The 23,384-nt window shown below is 39.6% G+C and overlaps 1 protein-coding gene across 1 annotated transcript in view; it reads right to left on the reverse strand.

Annotated features, from left to right (window-relative positions):
* Positions 1 to 2,018: 2,018 nt before the first annotated feature.
* LOC139735269 (prokineticin receptor 2-like) overlaps positions 2,019 to 23,384 on the reverse strand; it is a 42,897-nt gene continuing 21,531 nt past the window's right edge. The window contains exon 4 of the mRNA XM_071646027.1: positions 2,019 to 2,781. Within this exon, the coding sequence (XP_071502128.1) occupies positions 2,019 to 2,781 (763 nt within the window). The remainder of the gene's footprint in view (positions 2,782 to 23,384) is intronic.

The following is a 23,384-nucleotide window of genomic DNA, read 5'->3' on the forward strand; positions in this document are numbered from 1 at the left end:
GTGGGATTCATTGTAAGTTATGATATTGTGCATGGTTACCATGGTAACCGGATGCCTACAGGTGATTGGTAACCCCCAAATGTCTCCTACTGCTGCAAAACTTTTGATTTTTTTTTAAATTTTATAGATGCAATTTAAAAAAAACACGTTTTATTAATTTTTTATTGTTTAAAAAAAAGTTTTCTTCTGTTGCCAAGGCAACCAGTATTATCCAATCAGGGTTCAGCTGTCAATAACTCAAAAACTAAAGCTCAAAATTTCAAAAAGCTCAATAAGCATGTCCTTCCTTCTGCATTGCGTACCACTTATGTGAAGAATATTATTAAAGCATTCTCAAGTTACAGAAAAAGTTGTAAACAAAGGCATAATAAGCGGCTATTGAAAGAAAGATATCATTTTCGAATAGTAAAATGCATGAAAAAGTTGCATCCGTCGTACTTTCAACACAAATTTGACTTCCAAGTATATAGGCAAATGTAGTTTCTAGTAATGTATGGACACAAATTTCCCTTAAAAATATAGGTGAATGCAGAGAGCAAAGCCAATCATAATCATTCTAATGTTAGCTCTTTTGAGTATTTACAGAGCGATGGTTATTCAAATCAATCCTGGAAAAGAGCAGAGGAAAGCAATAACTGTTCATGTTCGTAACGGAAGTTTATTCAAGAATGCAGATAAATTCCTTTCTAAAGAAGGAATATACACGTGCGCTGGATTATCCATCAAAGAATTAAGCATACTTTTGTGTTCGTTAGCTTTTGTAAAAAAAAAAAAATTAAGAATAAAATGAAAAATCATGATATGTATATTTGTATCAAAACGTGCAGTAATGAATTAATGCTTAGGAGAGAATGAGGGAAAACTCTTGGGCGTCTTTCCCCTTTTATCCGGGCTAATATTACAGTGTTGAGGTAGGTACGTTAAGATCCGATCTAGAATGGGTGATGTGCACGCAAGGCAAAAGAAACAAACCTGTCTAAATTCCAGATATTTTGGGGGGTTACCAATCACCTGTAGGCATCCGGTATGTTAATGGTAAGCATGCACAATATTATTATAACTTACAATAAATCCCACTGTATTGCTGACATCTCTAGCAACGTGTGCATTTATAGTTTTATGCAGTTTTGATGAATTCTTCACGAAACAAATGCAAAAACTGTGATAAGTTTGTCATTTTCACTAGTTCAGTGCCCCAGTAGCGACAATAACGACCCTAGTCTTAATTTCTAGCCGTTTTTATTTCGTCTTTATTTCTCTGAGTTGCAGCTTGTGTCTTGTGCGACAAAAAAAAAACGATTCTGGCGTCGAAATCACTGGGTAGGCGCTCTCACTCGGCTTGCTTTAACTCGGAAAAATAAAGACGAAATAAAAACGTCTAGAAACTACACTACACCGACCCCAGCTTGGCGTGAAAAGTTAGTTTGCAGGCAAAAACCCTTGTTTGTCGCCTAAAAAGTCTGTATGCGCTAAGACTACTATACGCACCGCTGGCATTGGCGCCTGTAGCAGTTCTAGTGGTACGTGTAGTAGTCTTAGCGTGCGCAGACTCTTTCTCGAAGAATAAGGTCTTGTCGCAACTAAAATGGCCTGTAAAATTTTATTGATACCACAATTTGGAATCACATACTACCTAGGGGTGTTCCAGAGGGTCAAGCCGACCACCCCATGCAGTCAAACCTTTTCTGCGGGTTGGGTTGAACGAAGTCATTTTTTCTGGGTCCCTGCGCCTTGACTAAAAGTGTCAGCACCTCGCGCCAAATAGTTATTTCAAGATAAAGGACTCAGAGGGCATTCTTTATCATATTCGTTATAAACTTGACGAATTGCTGAGTACAAATTTTCTGTGATCGGTTCTAGATTGCAGGTTTCATAGGATGCACATTTGTCTTTCAAACAAATTTTCCGATGAGGTCAAGCGGTAATTGCTCTCTAGGGAAATACCGTACAAGTGCATTTCCGGGCAATTGTATTGTCTTGAGTCATACATGTATTCATGTTTCGTTTTTAATTTTTCCTCATGTCTGATACACCGAGGTCCTGGCGGTATCTCGCGTCAGATCTCCTCTCCCATTTCCATGGTTACAGGCATCATAATTATTCGACGATCCCTTGGCGACCTGGGATGGGCGCGAATAGCGCACTCTCACGGTGGACTGTGACGTACACGTCCGGTTCGCCGGCGTAAATAACTGGAACACACACTTGCGAAAGTTGACGTTGAAGAAGATGTAGATGAGCGTGTTGAACATGCTATTCAACATGGCTAGGGCCTCGACAAGGTAGAACACTGTGTTGAACAGTTTGTATCTGGAGTCCCCGCTACTCGGTAGATAGAAGTCTCGGACGATCGAGAAGCCATTGTAAGGCGCCCAGCATATGGCAAAGAGAGCCACTACGATTATAAGCATCCGTATCGTCCGCCTCTTCGACGCTTCCGCGGCAGCCTCCTGCTGCTCGGTCATGTGGTCGCACGGAACCTGCCGGAACCACAGTCGACGAGCGATGAGGAAGTAGATGACGCTCATCAGGGTGAGCGGGATGCAGAACTCGCCGATGACTAGGAAAAGAGTGTTGGCTAGCATTGCCGAGTTTCTCTTCCAACCCGTCTCGACGCACTGGATCATCTGCCTGCCGTCGAGTTTCTTATCAAGGTGCGTCTGAGTGTTGATGGTGGTTGGGATGACGACGAACGAAGACACCACCCATATGAAACCCAGGATCGTCATCGTCGTCGAATGCGTCATTCGAGGGCGTAGTGGGTTCATAATCGTCAAGTACCTGAAAGCGGAGGAAAAAAAGAATAAGAATTATGCAGAGTTTCGTGACGCCATTCCGTTCAGCATATCATGCCATCATGAATAAGGAAACACAAATTACTATCATGAGCTTTCATCTGAAGACGTGTTTGAATCTCATGACTCAATATGACTTCAAAAGAGAGGACATTCTTGAGATTAGACTGGTCTGCCTCAAAAGGATGACGGGCTGATCCTGCAATGAGATTCACCCCATACATTAACAACAGGTTGAACAGTTTGCATTCGAAATGTGCAAAATCGACTGCCTTTCGCGCAACCATGTTATATCAGGCCTGTTCAATCGAACCACGAGCGAGAGAGGTAGATAGACAAACAGACAGAGATACAGAGAGGGAGAGAAAGGAGAGATATATAGAGAGGGAGAGAAGAGAAGCTCGCTCGAACAGACCATATCATCGATTAGTCGAACGTGTAGTCATGTGTTTCCCCCGGGCGAGACGAAATCTGCTCCAACAAGCAACAAGTTTGGAAGAAAGCACCCTCTCCTTCATACATTTGACATTTACCAAAGACTCCAAGAAGATCTTCACGCTGTTGTTGAAGGTTACCCACTATTCTCCAGGTTCTGCGGAATGAAAGTTTGGCCGTATCGAAGCACTTCTTACGACACTTTAGCAAAAGTTACTTGCCTTCTGAACCTATTGTGACTTTCATTAATACCATAAAACTACAAAACTGTAAGGTATGGAACGTAATAGTGCTCATCTTATGTGTGTCTGTATCGAGACACCTGACACATCCGTAGTGAAAAATTCTCCTGATTCTCGATTCAGTGTATATATATATATTTTTTTCGCCAAGGAAGTTCACTTCTTTCCTCCGAGATTAAATTAAACGGCTAGTGCAACATTTTGCATTATTTTGATAGAAAGGGTTACAATAAATTGTCTTACTCACAATGATTTAAGACATTTTTTTTTAACACGGCAAATCAGACATTGTTAATGTTTATTCATTAAGTGAAAATTCATTGGTAGATGTATGCATGTTCTTATTGATTTGCTTGTTGATTAACTAAATATCTATCTATTGATTGATTGATTGATTTGTTCTTTAATTTAGTTCACTTAGTTAAGTAGTTAGTGTGTCATGTTATCTAGAATGAGCTCATCAGGAGTCAAGGCACTGATCTTCCAAAAGGCCCTGCCTCACAAACATTGAGCACAAAGCATTAATCATTGAAGGTCTACCTATGCTGCGATTGGCGCACACTTTTTTGGAGGGGCGTGACGGGTTTAAAGAGGTAATCCACCTAAAAATAGATAAACTTCAAAAGAAAGCCAAAGTTATTCCCTACAGAGGGAGACAAAAAAGACAAACATCGAATGAGAAATAAGGAAGACATGACATTTTGATTAAAAAAAAATATTTCTTAACCAATCCTTACGAATATTCAAATGAGCGAGTTTTATATTCATACTGGTGAAGTATGAGATTTTTGTCATTTTTGGACTGGTCAAGAAATGTTTCCCCCCCCAAAAAAAAAAAACAACAACAACAACAAAACTGAAATTTCAGAATGTTATATCTTCCTTACTTCTTATCCGATTTTCATCATTTTTGTATCGTTCTGTAGGGAATATTTTTCTCTTTCTTTTGAAGTTAATGAATTTTTAGGGTGGATTTCCTCTTTAACGGTGTATATCTCACGACGGTCGTGTCAGGATTTTGCCATGCATGTCAAACCACGTGCGTGCTTGGGTGCGTGTGTAAGATTAGTCACGCTCCCCATGAAGCGATCGATGCTTCGCTCTCCGCCTCACTGAATTGGACCCGATCCCATCCCCGGAATTATTTCGTCAGCCTCCCGAATCGTACTCGAAAAAGGGAGCAAATATGACTGAAATAAACCGCCATGTGATTCGATAACCAGAAATATCCGAATGCATCCGGAGACGTGTTGTTTATTTCAGAACTCTTTCTTGTGGCGTCTCGTAGAAGTTCGATGAGGATAATATTTATGTCGGTATTAAAAACATGGGTTTCTCTATCGCTAGCTGTGAACGTGTCTGTCTGTGTTTTGGGCTAAACAAATTATAGCAGATGATCATTCGGACTTTGTATAACACCTTTTTATTATTTTTAATATCTTTCAATGCAAATTAAATGTTTGTGTAATTGTGTTCACACATGCGTTGGAATTGGTTGAAACCAGGGTCCCGTTTCATAAAACTTGTTATCAGTGACAACTGCCACATTTCTATGACAAATTTGCTCTCAGCCAATCAGATGCAAGGAGTTCAGTAGCTTGTAACAACTATCACAACTTGTCACTGATAACAAGTTTTATGAAACGGGGCCCCTGGTCAGTGGCGTATCTAGGGAAAACGGCGCCCGGGGCAAGCGCGAAAATTGCGCCCCTAATTTCTGAAAAAGTGTTCAACCCCAACCCCATCCCGGTATAGGGACTTTAAACAAAGTCCACATGATATGCTTTTTCAAGCACTTTAAAGGGGTCTTTTGAGGGTGATTTAGATGTAATGAATTTTGATAAATTTTGGCGAGCGAGCGCAGCGAGCCGAAAATTTTGGCATTTCAGCTTACAAAACATGGAATTCTTGTCATTTTTTGCTAACCAAATCTTACAATTCCAATCAAGATATAGTGACGGCCTTATAGATAACGATTTATACCAACAAACTGCATGAGGAATTTCAAAAGTACTCTAAATTAGTAGGCGCGAGTTAGCCGAAATTTGTATATTTCCACGTCATCATCACATTTTGTTCTTATCTCTTTTTTCTTTCTTTTTTTTATAAATTTTGGCGAGCAAGCGCAGCGAGCGAGCCGAAAATTTTTGTACTTCAGCTTACAAAACATGGAATTCTTGTCATTTTTTGCTTATTAAGTCTTACAATTCTAATCAAGATATAGTGACAACCTTATAGATAACGATTTATACCAACAAACTGAGGACTTACAATACTAGTACTCTAAATTAGTACGAGCGAGTGAGCCGAAATTTGCATATTTCCGGGTCATCATTACGTTTTGTTCTTATCTTTTTTGATTTTTTTTGCGCCCCCCCCCCCCCCCGATTGTGTTCGAAACCGTTGGCGTCCTCTCTTGATCCAATCGGCGATCGCTTCAGAACGAATGAAATTGCAGCCGCTGCTCCGTGTAACATTTTTCCTGCTTAATATAAAATGACATGTGTGAACACAATAGACATTGTCATTTTGTGCGCGTCATCGTCACGTTTTGTTCTTATCTTCTTCTTCTTTTCTTTCTTTTTTTTTGATAAATTTTGGAGAGCGAGCGCAGCGAGCGAGCCGAAAATTTTTGTATTTCAGCTTACAAAACATTGAATTCTTGTCATTTTTGGCTTATTTAATCTTACAATCCTAATCAAGATAATAGTGACGGCCTAGTGACAACGATTTATACCAACAAACTGTGGACTTGAAAAAAAAATACTCTAAATTGTACGAGCGAGTGAGCCGAAATTTGCATATTTCCTCGTCATCATTACATTTTGTTCTTATCTTGCTTGATTTTCTTTGCGCCCCCTTCCCCCCCCCCCCCCCCCGTATGCTCGAAACCGTTGGCGCATTCTTTTGATCCAATTGGCGATCGCTTCAGAACGAAAGAAATTGCAGCCGCTGCTCCGTGAAACATTTTGCTTGCTAAATATAAAATGACATGTGTGAACACAATATACGTTGTCATTTTGTCCGCGTCATCATCACGTTTTGTTCTTACCTTCTTTATTGATATAAATTTTGGCGAGCGAACGCAGCGAGCGAGCCGAAAATTTTTGTATTTCAGCTGACAGAACATGGAATTCTTGTGTGAACACAATAAACATTGTCATTTTGTCCGCGTCATCATCATGTTTTGTTTTTATCTTGTTTGATTTGGTTTTCTGCCCCCCACCATTCTCCCCCCCCCCCCTTTCCTGGCGAGTTTTTTTTTTCTTCTTCTTCTTCTTCTTCTTTTCTTTTTTCTTTTTTCTTCTTCTTCGTTTTTTTTTCTTTTTCTTCTTCTTTTTTTTTGCGTTTTTTTTTCGTTTTTTGCACCCCCAACGAGTGGCGCCCGGGGCACGTGCCCCCCTTGCCCCCCCCCCTAGATACGCCACTGCCCCTGGTCCGCACATAAGCACTCGGGCCAGGTGAGGTTGATTTGAACCAGTTTCCATGGCGGTGAATGGGACTGTGGCATCACACTTTGGTACTCCATACAAGGTAGGCAAGAGAGGTTTTCAGTAAATATCTAGGAGTAAATATTTATGACAGTACGACACATTCACTTGGGAGTGCGCATTTGTGTACAAGAAACGTCTACGCAAAAACCCGCTAAAGAGTACTATCAGGCAGCGTAGTCTAAAGTGAAATTAACGAGATTTTTCCATGACCCGATGTGCAGGGGGTGAAATGACGTCTCCCTTTAAGACTGTAGAGCCCGCTCATCGTACTATACTCTCTGTCCTCTTGTACCAAAGAAAGTACCCCGAGGAGAAACAAACTATTCATCAGAAGCCTCAAGATGAAGACAGCAACAAATCATTTTCAATTTATTTACTTTCTCGGTTCGAATTGTTGCTACATGTACCAGATTGCATGGGGAATCGTGTACACTGGGCAAGGTTAACATGCACTGTGTGTCTTTAGAGAGAGAGTGAAACGTATAAAGGTCAAACTTCCTCGCTACTCTCTTCTTGAGACCTGACTGAGCTAGATTTATCTTGTGTTTCTTCAATCTTTTTTTGTCGTATCTTTGCATGGCGTGTCTTCAAAGGTTGTACTTTTCATTCGGAAAGCAGCAAGCGGATCCGAAATGTTAAACATGACTCGGAAATCCCGCAGGGACGCTATCTGTTGTGTTCTGGACTCACGGGCTGGCCACCGCCTCGAGTATGATCTCCAACCCGCCGGCGACCCAGAAATGAAAAGAAAAAAGGAGAGAAAAAGAAGAAGAAAAAAAAGATGAAAAACCCAAATCAATATCACACAGAGTATGTCCTGAGCCAGACAGGTGTTTACTCTTTGTAGCGATGATTGGACAACTCGCGTATAGAGAGGTTCCATCACGACGAAGGCAGCTAAAAGAAAAAAGAAAACTCAAACTAACCTCAAGTTTGCTCCGAGCTCCCGTGATGACAGAACATGACGTCAGACGGGAATGAAAAGGGGACACTATTTCCCAAAGGATTCTTTTTTTTTTCAAGGATTCATTTTTTCTCTCCTTTTTGCCACTTAAACGGCTTTGCTTAAGAGTTCTAGTTTCAAGGGGGACGGGGTCTGCTGCACAAGTAACACATGTCAAGTGACCACGATGAAAAAAAAAAAGATGATGAAAAGCGGGAGTAGATACGTACAAGAACCGCGCACGTGGGAGCCAGCGATGTGTAGCTGTAAGAGGGGATTTTAATCAGCGCGCACCCACTATTCGCACCAAGGGTAAAATGACGCCATAACAACGCTGTGAGGTCTATACGTAGCATAATTGGAATAGATGAATGACGTGTGGGAGAGAGGAGCGAACGCACGCGATCATCGAAGCCGCCTCCTCTTAAGAGTATACTACGGTTTTATCAGGATCGTTTCGCACTATCGATTCTGGCAATCAGTTATCCCAGTTTTATCGTGTATTATACGTGTGTAGGGTGGCAACAGATTTTGACGATACGATTACTTTTTAAAACGATGGTGTTATCAGGATCGCATCCTTTAACCAGGGCATCTCGCGTGGTGACAATCTGTCTGTAGAATGAAGACAAGATGCCCATTGATAAAAACGAGAGAATAAGGCACGTCTCATATGTGAGTATCAGCATGAGAAGAGAAAAAGACAGCAAAAGAGAGAGAGAGAGGGAGCGGGGGAGGGAGAGAGGGAGAGGGAGATATGAGGGGGGTAGCGGGAGATAGGCAGAGAGAGACAAAAATGTTTCATTGATCGCAGATCATAACAAGTACAAAAAGGAGAGAGATGCCACCACATCTTCGGCTTTGGTATCGCGAGCATTACCCGGCTCTTCATCGATGTTCCCTAGTCCCAGAATAGACAAATCTGTCACTCCATCTCAATGGCCAACCCATCAAAATGCAGATGGCAGAATTTCACTATCGCGTTGACGATGAGAATCCAGTCAATATTTTGAGGATGGTGACTGGTGACTAGTCGACAAGTACATCAAGACGATGGCACACAAACACACACACACACACACACACACACACACACACACACACACACACACACACACACACAAATAAACAGAAGAAATACCACATGAAAATATTGTGGGCCATCAAAAACGTTTGAAAACCGTACGTCAAGGGATACTGCAATTATACATTTTTCCTTTCAATACACCCCCACTCCTCCACACCCACGCGATTAAGATAAACAAAGAAACCAATAAACATCAAAGCATTCAATGACAGAATGCAATTTACGAGAGTGCAACAAATATATTCGGTTTCTGACTGAAACACTTTAAAAATGTACAATATTACTATTACTATTACTATTACTACTACTATTATTTAAAGTGCGCTTTTCCCACAAGGCCCAAAGCGCTTACCATCAATTCAAAACATGTACGACAGTATGTGTAATTGGATAAACAGCTACGAACTAGTTGCTATTAAAAAAATGTGTTTTCAAGGCTTATTTGAAAACACTGACTGATGGAGACTGTGTGTTTGTGATTGTGATAGGTTTATGAACAGAAAACGTAACCTCGAGGAACTTAGAGAAATAAGGCCTGTACGCTATCGTAAGGTATGTATAAATTTTACACACGCATCTGGATCCACACATTTCAAACCTTCTATTGCCTGGGACATAGATAGTCTCTTTAATACATATTTTTTTTAAAGAGAAATGTACCCTTTTGTACTCTTTACGAGATCTAATGATTTGCATTTTTGTGGAGGTGAATGTGTACTTGATCTTTCCCGGATTCGCCTTTTTTTTTCTTTGTGTACAATCGAATTCTCTTGAATAGTTTTTGTATTTGTTTTTGCATGGTTTGCAGTTGTTTTTCCTCGTTCTTTACATGTCTGCAAATTCCGAGTAAGCTGAAAGAGTAATCCTATTAAATACTGAACAAATACATACATGAATAAATAAAGATTATAGTCTTTCAACCACGTTGAAAGTGAAGAGGTAGGGCTGCTACATGAAGAAACGTCCAATTCGAAATTGCACGCTAAAGCTTTTATAATTATCATTTGAATTTGCTGCAAAGGTTTGCGCCATGGTACAGTAACTTGGAAGACTTTCGGCCTCTACATCGGCTTGATGTTTCCCTTTAAATTCTGACAGACATGTTGTCGCCAATAAGATCCGACTTTTTTTACGGCTGCACCCTCTTTCGAGAACAAACCGTGGCTGTTTACATCCACTTAAAGCTGCAGAAGTTTAAATTGAATAGTCGGCGAAAGGTCAGAAATGCAAACTCGCTCCGGGGCACACCTAAGACAAACCCTTCTTCTTCCGTCCTTTTCATATGGAAGGAAGTAAAAAGGTCGAAATTTTGGACAGAAAGCAAGGACCAAGCCTTCCGAGAACCCTTCTTCTGACTACTGACTGTCCGAGTAAGTTTATCTAAGGCTGTCATCTTCCAACACTTTGCAGTTGAACAGCCAACGGCTAGCGGACGAAAGACGTCACAAAGCCAATTATGCGCACAAACATTCAGAGAGAAAAAAAAAATCACTGTGAAGCACTATAAAAAAAACAAAAAACTTTAGACATCGTAGCAAGTGGCGCCACTGTTCAGATCTAAAAAAAAAAAATGAATAAAGCGTAGTCTACTATGATTTGTATTAGTTAGAAACGCAATTGAACAAGAATGAAATATTATGCATGTGCTACAAGGCAAATCAAATTGAATATGGATAACCTATTCATTATAAATGTCCCTACCTATTGAAAAAAATGATATGCGATACCACATTTTGCTTTGGCTTGTACGTATACGAATTTTGCTGGACTTTTTTTTTTTAATCCTGTGCACATTATCAAATACAGGAACGTTTATCTTGTTTCACATAGAAACTGCATAATGGACTGTACTCGGAAAATATTTTGAGTTCGGCTCTCAAGAACTGCAAAGATATCCCGAAAATGAAGGAATCTAATTACTGGTAAATGACAGCTGCAGATATGTCTAAATCTAGACCCATGAAGTTCATGGCATGAACACTAGAAACATCTTAATCATGACGTACTTCAATAAAACTGAAACCAAGTTCATGCTGTATTCACCAACACTTTATTTCGGCACACAAATTTTCGAGCGATTGGCTCTTTCTCAAGTGTTGATACTGAGTTCAGTTTTATCATTGATGATTCTGATTACATAATACATGTATATATATATATATATATATATATATATATATATATATATATATACATATATATGTGTGTATAATACACATACATAAATAGGTTATAAATATGGTTATACAATACTCCAACAAAACTAAAACAAGTGTATATAAGGCCGACGTAAAATATGGTATGGGATTCTTTTTATCTATATAAACATATGAATGATTACATAATATCAAATGAGCACTGTGCAGGAATAATGTTCTGGTGGTCTACATTGTGCATGTTGCAAAGGAAGAAACGTATCATGCACATAGTAATACGACTCCCGATCAACCCCCGACGACAGCCTGCGGTTCATGACAATTTAATATATTAATATGCCGTGCACTTGAAATGCATCCTTAGGGCTTCGTCTCCGCGAAACGTGATCTGGCGTCCGCGGTTAGGGGACAATAGATGAGATTTCTCACTTGGTTTGTCTAAATAAGATTGATTCATTCCAATAAAACATTTAAGGTAGAAGCTTAGATGTTGTTTTCATTTTCTTATATTCGATTCATTGACCGTTGACCTATCAAGCTCGCATGATATTATTCACTATGCGATGTAAACTGTAAAGTTGGTTTTTATTGAAAGCTGTAGCTTCGCGTGTTGTATAAGATGGGAATTAATGGGATTGTAAAAGACAAAGTCTTCTGTTTCATTCAATGAAAAGATTGAATAGTGTAGTTTAATAGTTCGTTTTGTTTCGTATTCCCCTATTCAGGTTACACAATCATGTGCCATATAGTTCCTTTCGTAAAGTATTGCTCTCATAAGTTAATGTCACCATGAAGCGCTATATTCATATACACACAGATTTCTCTCCAATTAACTACTACTTGTTTTGTTTTTACTAAGATACAAAATGTTCCGCATTAAAGCATAGGAACTAAAACCATCTCAATGATGGAAAAAAAAGTAATGAAATTGCATCATCGAAATGGAAATTTCCGTATTCATAATATAACGTGTACGCTGCTCCTCTGAAAACGGACATCGATTGAAAACGCAGCTACTGGCTATATCATAGAAAACCTGTGATGTTACTCGGGTGAAAACAATCTCGTGCCAACCCCTGAAATATAGAGAAAGAGAATTAGAGAATAAAAGCGCAGACTAGCTACCTAAAAGCACGGAGAGAGAGAGAGTACTGTAAGTGGTGAGGAGAGAAACACGGTGAACTGCCGGGGGAGTGTTTGTGCAGGTGTATACCCGCCGCGAATACCGTGTAGTCCAGTCTCGCTGTCCATAGAGTCATCAATAATTCTAATTAGTGAGGTTTTTCGTAGGCGGAATTTTCCCCAGCCTGCATATATGAGCATATCAACGGATTTAAATCCCACTGTGGGCCAACCTCTTCACTCTTAGCAAAACAAATGTAACAGATTGTCCCTTATACCTATAACTGCGTGAGAAGTTCAAGCATGTTTGTGCGGATGGAATGGGTGTGTGAGTATACGTGAGGGAGAGATGCTTTGTCTGGGTATGATTGCGTTTTCAAGAGTTATAACTTTCGTTGACTGCGTGGGTTGAATGTTGCAATCCACACACGAAGCAGCTATCCCATATACGTATCCCCATGATTTTAACTAATGACTTCATATTACATGACGTGGGCAAGTGACGGGTTTGAACATGCAGATGAAACATATTTCGTCGAAGATATACAGCAACAGAACCCAAAGTAGTGGAAAAGGAACGGAAAAGAAAACGGGAAAAGGAGGAAAGAGATAAAATTTCAAGGCAAATTCCTTCTCCGAGTAGAACTGTTAATTAAAATCAATCAAATTGATCAAATCTCGCGGGGTATCCCCCGACACACATACGCACACACACATACATACATACATACGAAGGAGCTTTGGCATTTTTACTTGTGAAAGTCAACCTCTGGAGCATACTTTTGGGGAATGTCCAGCTTATTTCTTTTTAAGTGACAAACATCATTAATTGTTACGACGGCTTATTCAAAGTGGTATTTCGGCGTATGCGTCTTTCACTGTGTACCAGGTTTGTGGTGGTGGAACGAGCGGGGGGGGGGGGGGTCAGGGTATCTCCTTTCTACACGAGCTATATAGGGAGCATTCACATTTTCAGAATTGGATATAAACGATCTAGTACACATTTTTTTTTTTTTGTGGAATCCTAAGAAACTTTTGTTTCATCAAAAACTAAGAAGCAGAAATATCGAGGGAAAATATGAACGGCTAAATCGTGGTATGCGAAAAAAAATGTAATCAACAAACACAGGGAATACACACACAAAAGTAAAGTCTTTCTTTTTTCAGTGACTTTCTCAGTTACTGATCAAATTAGTTGAACATCTCATATTCGTATGTATGTATAATGTATATAAATAGAAATGTGTATAACAAAGCATTGTTGTAGTTAGTCTCTACACTTGCGTTATTGCAAAGCATAAAATCAGGGAGCCGGTGCTTTTCCAATCACAGATGCATGACGGACCAAGTGCCAACGTCCGTTGCATGAACTGAACTCGTCTCATTGTCGAACGATACTCTGCGGAGATCGATAATTTAGCAAGTATCTCATCTACGGCTGTCTGCTCCCAGTGTATACAGGAAGTAATAAACATGGGGAAGGTTTCCGTCGTCAACATTATAATCGATCCTAATCAGTCAAGTGAAATATCTGATTACATGGAGCCGTTTTAATCTGTAAAGGGAATTGCGAATCAACCATATAGAGCATTCATAAGGGTTACTTGCAGCTTTAACAGTAAATAATGATTATAAACTTCATGAGAGAGAATGGATTTCTTTCATGCAAAAATGCAAGACATCTTTGTAAGGCGTAATTCTGATTCATGTTAAGCAAAAGAAAATCGATATGTCTCAGTTTGATTGTGATCACATTTTGATTGATGCTTTCTGTCAGAAGGAAATGCAATTTTTGTAATTTGATTAAAACGATGTTGGTCAGCAATATGTTCAAAAGTAAATTAACAACACTTACACAATTACCACTCGTATTAAAGACGATACCTAGCAGGGTAAAACACTCTTTATGCAATTAACCAGAAACCTACTCCGCTGAGGCATCTTCTTTTTTTTTTTCTCTCTCTCTCTCTTTGCCACAGAGGGAAGAACAATTAAAGGAGACTTCCAGATGATTATCAGACTTTTACATTTGAACAATTATAACTTAGTTATACCGAGTACAGAGTTTCAGAATTTATAGTGATTGGGTTGAGGAATAAGAATGTTTTCAAAATTTACAACAAATTGCAATGAACAAGGATGATGACATGGCAGCCTCACCATAAGAAGGCATGAGTTGGGGCTCAAGGAAGCAGAACGAAAGAAGATGGATGCATACATTCTACACAAGGTGAACTTGTTAAGCAAGTGGTACGGTAATGGAATTACACATTTCTGAAATAGGTGAGGCTCCAATGTAATCAACACTGTTCAGTGTAATTTGTTTAAGATTTTTCAGAGTATTGTTTCCCTGCTCGAGGACCACAATAGATTCCACAAGACCGCGTTTAGTCTATACATGGAGCTGTCGATTTATGTACTACATGATGTGAAATCATGAAAATCGTCTGGAATGTCCCTTTAACCTGAGTAATTCTCCATCTGCATCTTCCGGCATAGTGTCCTTAAATTTATTGCATTCTTACTTGAAGATACATAATGACGTTCGATACTTGTCGTACAACAATAGATATACGAATTCAAAATAAGTAATGTTAACTTGGTACAACATTGTTCAATAATACGTTTTTCAATTACAATCTGAGCTTGTGCAGATTACGGTGATTGCAAACCTTCTCTTGAAATTGACTTGTAACTGGGGAACCAAAAAAGTGAATAGGTCTTCATGAATATTACCATAGAAAAAAGAAAATGTTATAAATATCCATGTTTAAACCAGGTGTATTTTGTTATGTACTGGTGAATGTGTAATCTTTTCAACGACATTAACAAAGGACTTTCATGCAACACTAACGTGTAAATAACCATTTTCTGCTCAGCTGTTCTCAACTGCTTTTTTTTCGAAAAGCTCATTCCATGTTTTGTAAAGTCTGTGGTTCCAGGGGTCATTGCACACTACTGCTTACTCTAAACTGGCCTATAGGGCCCAAAATAATTGTAATAAAGGCAACCTTATAATCGTGATAATGATTTTTTTTTCTCAGAACACCTGATACATGAAGATGAAAACGTATTTGGAATAAATGCATCAGCTGCGCAATTTGAGCTGCAATATTACAGCGCCCAATGTGACTCGAATGCAGACGTGTCAAAATGAATGAACTATTGCAAACCACAGAACTACTTTAAGATATATATATATATATATATATATATATATATATATATATATATATATATATCTTACATGGACAGAGAATATGTAATATTACACGTTTATCCAATGCTGCACACTGGCACTGACCCGACGGTCCAGACTAGTAAAAATCACTGTCTGACCAATAACTTTTCGGGTATGGAACAGTACAAAAATGAAAAACTGGGTACCTACTTGTCTGACAGGGACAGCTTGGACCGGAAAGAAAAAATGGGTTATTGATCAAAACATGTGGGGGATGAAAACCTATATGGCATTAAATGCTCCATAATTCTTTATTTTCGCATGTTTTAAGGAGGACATAGAGGATGGAGCGTTTACATACATAGAAAATACGAAGAATATACATATATCCCTGTGCCTTTTCATTTATCTAAACGTGTGTCATTTTACTTAAAAGATTAATGTCACCTGTCCTTGCCTTTCCACCTCACTTTATATACCAGTGTATAATCTCCTCATTCTTTATTCGATGATCACCTCCCTACCTCCCCCTGTATAACTCTCAAAACTCATGTTGGGGGATCAGCCCGTGCGAATGAATGCGCGTGGCGGCAGGGCGAGCGCCCAATCGATAAAGCCATTCCCTTTGGCGGAAAGGGGAGTCTTTTGGGCACAACTCTTCGACGGCTCCGAGCCACAAGACGCTGTAATCGTAGCCACTACAAACATTGCCAGGGTCATGCGGAAGATCGGGTTAAACAAGGGAATGATTACCGCCAGAGTCGGTCTGTAATCGACTAGAACGTGGCGTCCTTCCCTTCGCCCCCAAGCGTTGTTTCTTAACGCTATGAAAATGGACGATTTCATTCGATTATAGTCTCTTTTCTTGTTGGTTCACAACTTTTTTCCCCTCTTTGGCTTCCGTCCCATGTCCGAAGAATAAAGAAAGAATACAAAGGAAATTTGCCGAAAACTTTATGGGAGTGAAATTGACTGTAATAAAAGTAATACAACTTCCGTGACTCTGTTAGCGTTAATCTCAACAAATATTGATAGTTTCAGAGTCGTCAAAGTAATTACTTTGTTTTTATTCTCTATTATCAAATGTTACATAATCTCATACTCGCTTCAAGATATAAAGTTATTAGTTTCAAGCGTCTTGAGTTGTCCTTTCGGATGTTTTATTTTCCACCTATAGCTGATATTGTATGATGAGCGCAATTTAAATTTAAAGAAGATTGATACTGAACATCACTTGTGTGCAAGCTTGTAATATCTGGCCATTACTGATGCTATACCTCGGACTATACTGAAAGGTCCTTCCTTTTTTTTTCACGGAGCTTTATTCCCTTCAGTATTTCCATGCTCACTTTCATTTCAAACCCATATTCTCCTTCCTTTCTTCGTCCTTATATAACTTTTTTTTAAAACCTAAATGAAAACCTACCATCCAATTATTGAGTGAGTGCACAGTATGATCCATGGAGGTAGGCCTGGATTTGGATGTGGACACGTCACCGTTAAAAGTATTTTCAATTACCTCCTTTGTATTGCAAGAAAAAGATGAACACTTATCTTTTTGTTACGTAGGTCTACAGTTCTGCAGTTAGTAAGATGTTGGTAAAGACACGTACAAGTGCACCCTCGCAGCAATTTCTCCTGTCTGAGTTTACCAGGGCTATTTCACACTTTGCTATCACCCAGTTCATAGTTAGCGCTTGTCTGCAATGGCCTCTAGGAGCCAGAGACTTTACAAAATATAGAATAATCTTTCAGGAAACGCAGTTGAAATAGCCATGCAGAAAGCTGTAATTATGTATTTAAGTGCTGGATGGTTGTCTCTTGCTAATGTGGTGGAAAGGAATGGGTGCTGTTCGTTATTACGAAGGTTCGTTATTCCAAAGGTTCGTTCATCCGAAACATACAAATTCCCTATACCTAGAGGTTCGCTAATCCGAACATTTGTGGCGTTATTCCGAAGGTTCGTTATTCCGAAGATTCGTTAATCCGAAAATGAAATTCGGAATAACGAGCCTTCGGAATAACGAATCTTCGAACTAAAGAGCCTTCGGAATAACGAACCTTCGGAATAACGAGCTGTAACCGAAAGGAATAAACATTAAGCTGAATATTCGCATAAATCACGCACCTGAGAGATACGAGAATATTGATATTGCATCTTCCATGAAGACCTATACAGTTTTTGAATATCTCAGCTACAAGTCAATTTTAAAAGGTCCGCCGTGACCTTTATCTGCACACGCTCAGAATGTGACTTTGAACTTGCCTATTAACATGCTCCGACATTTACTGTCCGAGACAACCTATTTTAGCGAAGCGGCGAGGGAATACAACTATGGAAAATTGATCCCGATCTTGACGGAACAACTACTGGTAGAGGTGCGAGCCTTTACCTCAAGGGCATGTCAGAAATCAAAGCATGATACCCGGCGGCATCGTGGATATTAGATAATGTTCGTGGATGGCAGCAGCCTTCTACCCCGCAGATATCATAGTACGATCATTCTTATTTCCTTCTTTACATGGCTAATGTCATTTTGACACCGCCCGATAACTCTCAAAGCATCAGTTACCGTGAAACACCCTCTGGAAAAGAGCGGTGTCGTTCTCGGGTCGGCCCGCCGAAGATTGAATGATCAAACTCTGGCTGCTGTTACGACCCGCCGTGCTCCCCTTTTCTTGATGTTACTACAACCAATTAGATGTCGTCCAACACATTCTGGCTTCCCTCTGCCGAAAGCAGTGTGACTGTCTGCTATTCATCCTGGGTTCTTTTTTTCTTCACCCTTTTTACCGCCATTTTGCTTCACAAGAGAGGAAGATCGCTTCGTGCTCGGGCCAACGCAGAAAGATCACGTTGCTGGAAATGGGATTCGACGAGTACGCTATTTAAGGTGTGAGCAAACTCTTGTGTGCCCATGCAAGAACTAACCCTGTACATTGGGCACGTGAGTGCGTCATCAGGTGTGCGAAAATGAGAACGAAGGTGCGAAAAAAACGGTCAGCCGTTTGCAGCTCTGACAGAGGATTCAGCGGTAAAAAATTTAAAGTTAAAAAAGCCACTCCGTGTCCAAGTTAACTCTAAGATTATGGTTTAAAATCAAACAAGGAGAAGAGTGAAAGTTTCACTAAAGTGGAACAGCTGATTTAAAAGCAATTGAATTTTTAACATTCTTCTGGTTTTCTCAAGGTATTAATATTGGTCGAAAACACGCCACGCAGTTTAAAAGTTTATAATGTGCTGACGTCACAGGTCACCCCTCACTCTTAGCACAGAAAGAGAAAAGGGGGAAAATATCGTCTTTTGCAGAGTTTCTGATGCTTAAAGAGTTATTTATGGTGTGCGTGAAAGTTGGATGTAGTTACTGAATCATAGAAACGGAGGCTGACTACTTTTGTTTGTCTGTTTGTTGTTGTTGTTTTTTCGCTAAGAGCAAAAAGGGAGGCATACATCATCCAGGGGCGTGGCGTTGCCATGGTTATCACTACAGACTCCCAAGGCGGGATTCGGAAGAGTTGCATCGTTCATGAAGAGCCTAAAGAGTGCCATTGTAAGGCATGGATTGAGAAAGGATAATAGAGAAGCAATAATTAACGGCCACAACCATTCGGCACTGGAATTGCCGTGCATTTACGTGTGCATTCATGGCGACACCCACTGTCCAGAATCTTTTGTCTGTTGAAGTCTGCGCTCTACATCCTAAATAGTTATAACGTTCATATCATCATAAGAAAATACGCTCTACCAAGAGCACCTGGCAGTGACTAAGCTAGCAATTGCGTGAAAGCGCTACACAAATTCTTGTTTGTGTGTGTGTGTGTGTGTGTGTGTGTGTGTGTGTGTGTGTGTGTGTGTGTGTGTGTGTGTGTGTGTGTGTGTATAAAGATATTTTTTCTTATTGTCATTAACTTAATGCGCAAGTTAAACATTCACAGACAGCATTTTTCCCTTTTGCGCAGTGATATGATACAATATTAGTTTTCTCTTCTAATATGTTTTGTTCTGTTTGTTTGTTTGTTTTTGCAATACAATACTGCTTCTGCATGAGGATGCCTGCAGAGAAATAAAGATATTCTATGTATGATGTCACAAGGTCCACCAACTGGCCTTTTGTCTACCAGATGGTACTATAACATCGAAATAGATATTTCTCCCAAAGCAAATATTCGCAAGTCAACAACGTAGAAATTATTCCTTTATAGACTTAAATCATTACTGTTTTGAGCATGAATGTTTGATGAGCAAAATTTGGCATTGAAACATGCAGCACATCAGAAGATAGAGATGGGGGCCCCAAGGTCAAATAGAGCATAGCGATATCATTTGATGTTAGCACAGTCCGACTATGATTATTCATGAACAGCAGGCATGCAAAAATATATATAGCTGGCGCCAACGGAATTGCGCGGGGGGGGGGGGGGGGTCGCAATCCTTAATTGCATGTTTTACGATTACCCTAAACTCAAAGTCACATTGTCCGTCGTTCAATTGACTTACACTCAACACGATTCATTCAATCGTAGATCAAATGGCCGTTTTCCCTGCCCATAGGCTGAGTCTGAATATTATGAGCTAGTTGTGCCATTAAAACAATAGCTGTAATATACAAATGATACGATAAGTGGTGTTTTCACGTTAAATGGTTCCGATCATCCCAGCATGTTACGCGGGTATTTCAATTTCAATTCAATCATAGTTTATTTCCAATCATCGGAAATCAAGAAACATAGTACAAAGTATACATGTGATGAAATAATATTGTTCAAACGTTTGCAAAAGGTTCATGTAATATATATACGAGACAAATTATAGAACAACATGTAACATATACAATATTTAGGAAAAACACTGTATAAATACTTCGTGGGCGAGCGGAAAATAAATTCGATTATGGAAAATAGTGATCCACTAAAAAGCAAAGCTTGTCGGACGTGGATCGCTAGATAAATAATGAGTAAATGATATACTATTTATTTTCTCCTATTTTGTGTGTCTGTTTCTGGTAAATACCTTCTTCAATACCAATTCATTATGTTACGATATTTGACGAGTCTACATAAGTTTCAATTCTTTCAGACTTTATTGATGATAATTATCTGTCTCTACCTTGCCTTAAGTTCATTGGTCGAGGCCATAGCAATGAAAGTTGGGAAACGGAGTAGACACTTCAGACATTTTTGACAGTTTATTGCCAGAGTTTCTAGTTGGGGGAAGTGTCGTATCCTTGGGTATTGACTGTGAATCAACAGGCGGTAGAGCTAGACACATTGTAGATTATCTGGAAGACATGACAGGTCAACAATCCTGACAACGTGTGAATTATAGCCGGATTTCAGCATATTCAGAGCTCGATTCGGATTATCAGAAATGATTGTATTCTGGCAAGCAACCCGCAAAGCCTTTGCAACCCCCGGGCGTATGTATCCAAAAATTATATGCGGGCACTTCGGGAGTCATTAATTCATGACGTTTTCCAAAATATGAGAGTGTTAATGTTATTATCTTTTTAATCCCGTATAAAGAGTGTCGTCTTCAATGTTGGATTCGTGATTTAAGAGTTGCCAATCAGAGAGTAACTTAAGAGAGACGTCAGAAGCAGTTTTCCCCTCCCCTCCTGGGAGCCAAACTCAAGTCCCTTAATAGCATGCATGTTCCCTGAGTGATTGCATCCAGAGTGTTTATTTGATGTCATCTTGGATACAGACATATCAACATGACTGAAAAATGAGGAGCTAAGGATGAGGGTGAACATAGGGAGGCAAAAAAAGGGCGGAAGTCTGCGAGAGTGAACAAAAATAGACAGAAAAGATCTGACCGATTCCCCATATAACTCGGCGATGGGCACAAGCGTCTGCTACGTATGCACCTCGTATTCCGCTAGTGGAGACAAGATAGGAATATGTGATGAGGATGACGTCGCTGATTGGGAGGGGAAAAGGGGGAGATAAGGAGAGAACGAGGTGGGAGATGGAGAAATAAAAACAGGGGGCGTTAGTCTAGAGGAGAACGATGACAGAAAAAGGCAAAGGAGGAGAGACAAAAGAAGTTATAGAAAGACAGAGGAGGAGGGAAGATCGACAGGAAACAGAGGTAGAGATACAAGGGACACAGATGGGAGCTGGATATGAGAGAGGAAAACTTGGAGAAGATAGATAGATAGGTAGATAGATAGATAGATTGATAGAAAGATAGGTTGATAGATGCATACATATATACGTAAATAAATAGGTAGACAGATAGATAGATATATAGACAGTTAGAAAAATAGATAGAAAGTTAGATAAATAGATAGACAAGTGTATAGATAGATGGATAGAAAGATGAATAAATAAATACATAAATAGATAGATAGATAGATAGATAGATAGATAGATAGATAGATAGATAGAGTGGGGGAGGGAGAGATGAGATAGAGAGAAAGAGAGGGAGAGAAAAAAAGTGAGAGGGAAGGTACTAGAACAATCTGTCAATCAGGGAAAAAAAAGCACCTCAACGGACGATGATTATGTCTTGTCAAACTCCTAACTCCATGGATGGATAGATAGATAGGAATATAGATATATAAATAGATAGATAGATTTATAGATAATAACATATATTTAGATAGAAAGATACATAGATAAATAGATAGATAGATAGATAAAGAGATGGATTGATGGATAGATAGATATTTATATAGAAAGAAACAAAGAAAGATAAATGGATGGATAGATAGACAGATAGATAGATGGATGGATGGATGGCTGGATTGGCAGATAGACAGATAAATAGATAGCTGATAGAGATGATAATGACGTACTACTTAATGATTATATCTGCTTAATCAATTCAGCAATAAATATGTTAAGAAGGCATACAACTTTCGTTTTATTCACTACTGTTCACAGCTAGGTTAAAATCTTAGTAGCTGCTGAAGTTGTCGATCATAATTAGGAACAGTTGAAACGCTACACTGATTTCTTTCGATTCACGGTATAAGACGACATAAGTGTTGGCATAAGTCAGAGAGAGCATGAAAGCGTGAGAGAGATAAAGATGAAGAGATAGATAGATAAAGAGAGATAGAGAAGGGCAGGACGAGTGTTGAAAGAACGAAAGGGACAGGTCTTTAGCACGTCTTTACCCTGCCCCATTAAGCACACGACGAGAATGATCTCGAATATCTTCGACTTGTAAATGGAGGTGACACGAACAAGTTCAGGTTGAAGGGTAAATATCAAGAGTTCGTGGTCATTTCTCAAAAAAGGGGGGTCAGGAAAGAAAAAGAAAGTCGAAAAATGTGTGTGTTTGTGTGTGTGTGTGTGTGTGTGTGTGTGTGTGTGTGTGTGTGTGTGTGTGTGTGTGTGTGTGTACGTTTGTCTGTTTGTTAGTGCCTTTGTGAATATCTGCCCACGCACGTGAGCTCTCTCATGCGTGCGTGTGTGATTGACATTGGCAAGCGTAGGAGAGAGAGAAAAAAATTGAATGTATGTATGTGTGTGTGTGTGGGTGTGTGTGGGTGTGGATGTGTGGGTGTGTGGTTGTGCGTGTGTGAACTTGCGTGTCAGAGAGAGAGAGGGGGGGGGGGAGTTCAAAGAGTGAAGTTCAAGGAGCCAAAGGTTTTGACAATTAAAGTAAGAAGCGATAAAATGATATGGAAAGAAAGAAAAGAAGAACGAAGGTAAAAAGAGAAAGAATGACAGCCAGATGAAAGTGCGAGACCATGTCTGGCCTCGATTCCATTTTGTTAAGGATATTTGCAGATAATTAGACTTGTAGATTGTCGGTGGAAGAAAGCAAGAGCGGGTCGCGATCGTTTTATAATCGAACCAGACTGACGGCTGCTTCATGCACGTCGCACGAACGTGCCTTCTGAACAAAACCTAGAAACTCGTCGTCTGCTCTCCAAACAAGACGAGGATGTCAAGCCTTTGAAGATGCGTTTTCTT

The sequence above is a fragment of the Diadema antillarum genome, unplaced genomic scaffold (assembly GCF_040938485.1).
Source record: "Diadema antillarum isolate AM-2024a unplaced genomic scaffold, OU_Dant_1.0 scf00000027, whole genome shotgun sequence".
NCBI lineage: Eukaryota > Metazoa > Echinodermata > Echinoidea > Diadematoida > Diadematidae > Diadema > Diadema antillarum.